We start from the raw sequence: 7582 nt of genomic DNA, 5'->3' as shown, positions 1-7582 counted from the left end.
GCTGATATCTGTGGGATACAATGACATAATGCTAGAGATGAAGATGGGTTGGAGAAGAGGATGAGAGGGGTGAGAGCAGGTTAACCACTTAAACCTTTTAAGGTTACTTTCATTTGTGGGCGCTGGGGGCGTGTCTTCTCCTCCGCGTCATCAGCGCCCATACCCTAGGTGGGGTTGGCGAAAGGGCCTACTCTGTGTGGAGTTTGCATGTTCTCCCCGTGTCTCCCAGGGTAGTTAATACCCTCACAAAAACATGTAGTAATCCTGGTCACTATACCGCCTCCCCCATGACAGCCGGGGCGCCTGATGGAGGGGAAGGGAACTGGTTGGAATAACGTGTTCCTTCCACGCGCTACGTCCTACCAGGGAAACTCCCCCCTGTCAGGTGACAAGAAGGTCAGTTGGCTCTCATGCACTGAAGGAAGCATGAGCTCGGCTCTGGCCTCCCCAGGCTGTGGGGGACTGGTCTAACGCTGGTGTAGGGCTGGTGTAGTGCCCAGGATCACTTAGGAAATTGGCACCGGGTGAAAAAAATGGGTTACAAAAATCGCGGGATAAAAATTATTTAAAAAAAAAAGGTTACTTTCATAACCGCAGTTCACTGATGATATTTTATACGATACATCGTTAATAGCCGCTATACAAGCTCACGGCGTGTTGCATCGCAACGTGTTATGAGGTTTATAGATTGAGGTTTATAGATAGATGATGATGATGATGATGATTATTATTATTATGGGGCCAGGCTTCCAGCATGGACCCGTATTGATATTTTCACTAGTGAAAGTTTCACTTTCACTAGTTTTCGTTCTGAGGAGACACAAAAATGCCTTTATTGGTAAATGGTTTGTGAACCAGTGATCTAGAGTCTTTCGGGACACAGAGGCCTGGTTCAAAATGAACGGAAATACTTATAAATATCAACAGACTCTATCAGGGAGGCCTTATATCTAGCTCAATGAGAAGAAAGGCAGTCTTGGAGTCCGTAGGTTGCTGGTTCGATCCCTGTCCACGACAATGTATTGAGGTGATCATAATTTGGCATTATTCGGATAACACATAGTGTGTCTTGAGGATAGGCTTAGGCGTTGTTTTACTGAGGTTAGGGTTAGTGAGGGTTTAAAATCCTCATGTTAATTGCATGGTCTTCTTTCTCTCAAGTTCAGTATTCTATGTTTCAATGGCTTATTGTGCATATTACTTATCATTGCTTCTTTCTTTTTTCTCTCTTCATTACCTGGCCCCATATTATCGCTGCTTGCAGCTATATTTGTTTTATTGTATTGTATAGTATTACCTGTGATTTTCATTGTATCATATATTATTGTTATTACTGTATGAGGAAGATGGCTCTCTGTAAAATATCGACCCTGGAGTTATGGGATACTGAGGTATAATGAGAAGGGCATAAAGCATAGAGTTATAATATTGCCACAAATAAATGATATTATTGGAGCCATTGAAGCCAACTCCCTTCCTCCCCCTGTCTGTCAGAGATGATAAAACAGTTACACGGATAAATCATAGACCGCTGAACTGCATTGTGGGTAAAGTAGTGATTTCCCATCACAGACTATGCGCGTGTGCCTCCTTTCAACGACAAGTACCACAATCCTTTGCACGAATACATGTGACTGGGTTTGGGCTGCGGCTCTTTGACAGCTCCCTCCCTGCAGCCACATCACTTCAGTGTGTGTTCCATAGCCGGTCCACACGCACAGCCTTGTTTATTCTTTGTTCAGTGTTATCAAATCAAGTCCACCACCGAAGTCGTTTGCTCCTTTCTTCAGGAAAGATGTCTGACGGCGGAGGAGGAGGGGGAGAAGACAACTCCGGCAACATGGAGGTGTCGGCCGTTCAGACGGTAGCCGATACATCGGTGCTGCAGAAGCACATTCGCAAACTGGTCCCGTTGCTCCTGGAAGATGGCGGCGAGGCCCCGTCCTCCTTGGAAACCGCCCTGGAAGAGAAGAGCTCCGTGGAGCAGATGAGGAAATTCCTCTCCGATCCCCAAGTTCACACCATCCTAGTGGAGAGAAGCTGTCTCAAAGGTTTTGGTCTTCTCTCAGTCACATTTATGACGCATTCGCGTGGGAAATAGCAGATCTACAAGATCACAACGCGTTACAGTGTGACGGCGTTGTGAGCTTGTGGATCTGCTATTGTTGACTCCAGGAACGAGCTAACCTCATCCCCTTGACATCATCTGGCTACAACGCGGAATCACGCTAGCATGATGTTTGTTTGTATCTAGGCAATGCATGTTATAGCTACTGTTCTGTATAGTGGGTAACGTTAACGCCACCCATTGTCAGATACCATTTTTGAATTACAAAACGGCCCAGGTAGTTGTTAGATGCTATTTGGACCAGATTCAATGAGGAAAGATAGATGACGCCAACGACAACCCAACTAACTCTATCGTAAGATGTGTGGCGATAATGTTTGCTTATTTGCTCGCATATGGCATTTAATCGGGCATGTTAGTGAATACCAACAAGGCAGCACTTTGAAAGCCAGCGAAATGTATGAATTCTGCAATCCTTTGTTAAAACATAACCAATCGTCATGGCTTTCTTGCCCTCGGCGCAGATCATGTGAACCAGCCTCTGTCGATGAGCATATTATTCTCAGTTCTGTTAAATTCAGGTTCTGTTAACTATGAGTGGTGAACATTGATCCCTTGTTCTCTCACATGATAAGCACACTGCCATTTGTGTGTGCGCCAGCTTTGGATTCCCAACTTGTCTTGAGAATAACTAAAACGAGCTATTTTGCACTGAATGAGGTGGCTAAAATGCTGCAATGCAGAGCTCATAGACATAGAGTATCTTTTCCCAGTGAGTGACCTCACTGTTTTTAGGGAGGGTGGGGAGCAGGATGGACGGAAGTAGAATAATCTATTTGCACTGTCATCATGCTGCAACAGAGCCCCAGTGGAGAAACAGATTAAGTCTATTTTCACTGTGTCTGGTGTCTGACATCTATAGTGCAAGCATGTTTAATCTTCTCCAGATTCATTAAGATTGGGTGTGAACAATTAACTGCTCCTTATTTGTTAAATATGCTGAAATTTAGGATGGAACGGTCTGGTGCAACCACCACCCATTATTTATCCCAACTACTTGTCTCACACAGGCACACACACACACACACACATTAGATGGATGCATTTCATGAGATCTTTATTGACAATGTGCTTATGAAAGAATATAGTAAAACCTTTGCACATCACCTTCAAAAGGATAAAACGCAATAAAATGTATGACCATTGTGTTCCTTTTTTTTTTTTTTTTTTTATCCATTGTTTTTTTGACCATTGTGTTCCTTAGTGAAAGCAGCATTCAAGCACGTACAATTCAAGACTACAGTTCAGTGCAAAAGCAATTATTACTTTATCTCGACTGCATTAGGTGATGTCTGTACAAGTCCAACAGCTGTGTCACTTGACAGCAAATGACATTCTAACAATCTATTGTTGATAGGAAATGTTACGTGGTTATGCAGTACCACAGTGTCTCTGTTACACAGTTAGGTTATATTTATGGCATCTGGTTTTGGCTCTTGTTTAGTGATGGTATTATTTTGTATACATTTGTACAGTGATAAATGCTCTTCAATTGTTTGCCTTCCCACTTGGCTGTGTGGACTAACGTCACCTGATGATTACTTCTTTACTTCCTTATTTCATTACAGCTTGGACGAGGAAGTATCTCAGACATTTCAGTCTTTCATAAAACATTTGTACAGTAGAACATGTGTGAACATTGTTTATTTTGTGTATTGTAAAGCGTCCATGGATTTTTGAAAGGCGCTATGTAAATTCAAGTTGTTATTATTATTATTATTATTATTATTATTAACAAGGGCTATACTGAGCAGATGCATATAAACCCTCTGTTACACAGTTGTCGGCATTCAGGTCAGGTGTAATTACTCCCTGATGGTACTATTCTCTGCCTTAAATCAGTTTGGCATCTGGGCCTGATTTGGGAAAACATTTATTTTAATTTCATACATAGTGTAATACAGTAATTCATCACCCCATTAGAGACTGCAAACATTGGGCTTTATACACATGGCGAACGTGATAATGTGTAACTACATTGTCAATTTGAATGCAAATGATGATTAAAATATTTTGTCTTTCAGAGGATGTAGGTGATGAAGGAGAGGAGGAGAAGGAATGCATTGGTTACAACATCAACATTGATATCCACTACGGTCTCAAATCCAACAGGTAACTGATAAATCTAAGAACTTTATTTAGGATTCCTCTCAGCCATGGAGCTGTATCTGATTTAATATGTGAAATTGATATAACTGTGTCCCTTTCCTTGTATAAACTAACACTCTGAATGATTATTTTCTAATAAAAATGGGAAGCTTAATTCATTCTTAAAAAATGCCGATACAATGAAGTATAAATTGCCTTAAGACTACATTGATTATCATTAGTTATTACAACATAAGAAATCCGGTATTAAGTTCTATTATACCTTGTGGAGGTTCACACTGTCACCGTTTCTGTTATTCAGCTTGGCCTTTATCAAGAGGACTGGTGTCATCGACGCAGACAAGCCCATTTCAACCCAGGTTCGTGTCCTGACCCTGAGCGAGGACTCTCCCTATGAGACGCTGCACTCTTTCATCAGCAATGCTGTTGCTCCTTTCTTCAAATCCTACATTCGCGAGTCTGGCAAAGCTGATAGGTGAGACCCTGATTTAAGGTGTTCTATGAAATAATGTTGTAGGAATGCAATTAACAATCAGTGTGACCATACCAATATGGTAAAATAAAGTACTGAATGATGATAAATGCCACCATAAGTTATTTGAACACAAACGGACAATTGCGTAATTAAAAAGTATTTTTAATCTGCTCTGAGGAAGGCTGCGGCCGAAACGCGTTAGCGTTCTCTCAATAAAAATGAGAAACTATCTTCGGTGGTTTTTGATTTGAGTTGTATACATAGCTGAGCACCCACTGCCTAAACTAAGAAGGCATCCAGAGGAAGCGCACCTGTTTTTTTTTCTTATTCGTATAATGTCCATCCTTCCTACCAGGGATGGGGATAAAATGGCTCCCAATGTTGAGAAGAAGATTGCTGAGCTGGAGATGGGCCTTCTTCACCTGCAGCAGAACATCGAGATCCCAGAGATCAGCCTGCAGATAAATCCAATCATCACTAACATTGCCAAGCAGTTCTATGAGCGTGGAGAGAAGCCCAAGGTCACCGATTTTGGTGACAAAGTTGAAGACCCCTCCTTCCTCAACCAGCTGCAGTCTGGGGTCAATCGCTGGATCAGGGAGATTCAGAAGGTGAGAAGAAACTGAGAAAAAGTAAAATTGGACATAAATAAGCATAGTGTTTCTCTGGAAACATCAACATATCTGATCTGAATACAGTGGCTCAGTAATACGCTGGCAAAATAATGACAAGATTTTTCTTTCAACTGAGTCTAAAGGCATTAGTCAATTATGGCATATTTGCCATGAATTTATTTTATTTGTGGTTAAAATGTCTTGCTTTACACACTGCCAAAGACTTTGACGTAGATTTTGGCCATGGTGTTTTTGTTAATCTTATTACTAATCTCTTTTGAACCAACCATGTAATACATTGGGAAATGAAACACAATGAATATGTGCTTGAATTTATAAAAGCAACCCAGTCATATTCACACCACTTGTTCTCTTCTCAGGTAACGAAGCTTGATCGTGACCCAGCCTCAGGCACAGCCCTGCAGGAGATAAGTTTCTGGCTGAACCTGGAGCGGGCCCTGAACAGGATCCAGGAGAAAAGAGAGAGCCCTGAGGTTCTGCTCACTCTGGACATCCTCAAGCATGGCAAACGTTTCCATGCTACTGTCAGCTTTGACACTGACACTGGTGAGATTCTGTCCACATTGTAATGGTTGAAATGTATTTGAATGCTTGGTTGGAAAAAAATCTCAAGTCTTAATGCCTGAATTATAGTTGCGCATGGGTGTCGTGCACCAAAAATAGCCAATCTACAAGCTCACAATGTGTTGCAGCTAGGGATGTGCATGACTCACCAAAATATTATTTTATGATTCTACTGTTATTAAGAACTAAGAATTAATCCTGATTTCTCTCCTAGGTCTGAAGCAGGCTGTGGAGACTGTCAACGACTACAACCCTCTGATGAAGGACTTCCCTCTCAACGACCTGCTTTCTGCTACAGAGCTTGATAAGATCCGCCAGGCTCTTATGGCTATATTCACCCACCTGAAAAAGATCCGAAACACCAAATATCCCATCCAGAGAGCCCTGAGGCTGGTGGAGGCCATCTCCAGGGACCTGAGCTCCCAGCTCCTCAAGGTGTTGGGCACCAGGAAGCTCATGCATGTTGCCTACGAGGAGTTTGAAAAGGTAAGTGTGATTGGTTGACACAAAAGTGTAATTCGCCATGAAATTGAAAATATTTCATTACTTGTTTATTCATCTGTATGTTGTTGGAGTGAAGAAAATCTCTCTGTCCCTAACACTTCTATGTCTCCTGTTTGTAGGTGATGGTGGCGTGCTTTGAGGTGTTCCAAACCTGGGAGGATGAATATGAGAAGCTCCAGGTGCTTCTGAGGGACATTGTGAAGAGGAAGCGAGAGGAGAACCTGAAAATGGTGTGGCGCCTGAGCCCCGCCCATAGGAAACTGCAGTCGCGTCTGGACCACATGAGACGTTTCAGAAGGCAGCACGAGCAGCTCAGGGCTGTCATCGTCCGTGTGCTCAGGCCTCAGGTAGATGAAGAAGATGTCATCAATGACAGCAGTTGTCAGATGAATATGCCATTACCTTTACATGTATGATTCTGTACATAGACAATACAGGAATATGGAGTTGTGTGCCGGTCTTATTCACTATTTCTGCTCTGTTTCTAGATTTCTGCTCTCCCTCATAATGCCCCAGGAGAGATTGCGGAGCCCCAGGACATCAAGGTGGCCGAAGTCCTGTTTGATGCCGCTGATGCCAATGCCATCGAGGAGGTCAACCTGGCATACGAGAACGTCAAAGAGGTTGATGGCCTGGACGTGTCCAAGGAGGGCATGGAAGCCTGGGAAGCTGCCATGAAACGCTATGACGAGCGCATTGACCGCGTGGAAACCCGCATCACTGCCCGACTCCGTGACCAGCTGGGAACCGCCAAGAACGCCAATGAGATGTTCCGCATCTTCTCCCGCTTCAACGCACTATTTGTGCGGCCCCACATTCGCGGCGCTATTCGAGAGTACCAGACGCAGCTCATCCAGCGTGTGAAGGACGACATCGAGTCTCTTCACGACAAGTTCAAGGTCCAGTACCCTCAGAGCCAGGCTTGTAAGATGAGCCATGTACGTGACCTGCCGCCTGTGTCTGGTTCCATCATCTGGGCCAAGCAAATTGACCGTCAGCTGACTGCATACATGAAGAGGGTGGAGGATGTCCTGGGGAAAGGCTGGGAGAACCATGTGGAGGGACTGAAGCTGAAGCAGGATGGAGACAGCTTCAGGGCCAAACTCAACACACAGGAGATCTTTGATGACTGGGCTCGCAAGGTATAGTTTATGTTATCATTCATTT

At 43.4% G+C, this 7582-nt stretch overlaps 1 protein-coding gene across 1 annotated transcript in view; it reads left to right on the top strand.

Annotated features, from left to right (window-relative positions):
- Positions 1-1697: 1697 nt before the first annotated feature.
- dync1h1 (dynein, cytoplasmic 1, heavy chain 1) overlaps positions 1698-7582 on the top strand; it is a 44126-nt gene continuing 38241 nt past the window's right edge. The window contains exons 1-8 of the mRNA XM_084044219.1: positions 1698-2051; positions 4153-4240; positions 4539-4712; positions 5068-5323; positions 5707-5893; positions 6126-6397; positions 6535-6762; positions 6904-7557. Of these exons, the coding sequence (XP_083900345.1) occupies positions 1796-2051; positions 4153-4240; positions 4539-4712; positions 5068-5323; positions 5707-5893; positions 6126-6397; positions 6535-6762; positions 6904-7557 (2115 nt within the window). The 5' untranslated portion in view covers positions 1698-1795. The remainder of the gene's footprint in view (positions 2052-4152; positions 4241-4538; positions 4713-5067; positions 5324-5706; positions 5894-6125; positions 6398-6534; positions 6763-6903; positions 7558-7582) is intronic.

Source organism: Gymnoscopelus microlampas (assembly GCF_963454915.1).
Source record: "Gymnoscopelus microlampas genome assembly, chromosome: 20".
In the NCBI taxonomy this organism is placed as follows: domain Eukaryota; kingdom Metazoa; phylum Chordata; class Actinopteri; order Myctophiformes; family Myctophidae; genus Gymnoscopelus; species Gymnoscopelus microlampas.
Note: the sequence above shows the minus strand (reverse complement) of the source record. Positions and strands in the feature narration are given on the sequence as shown.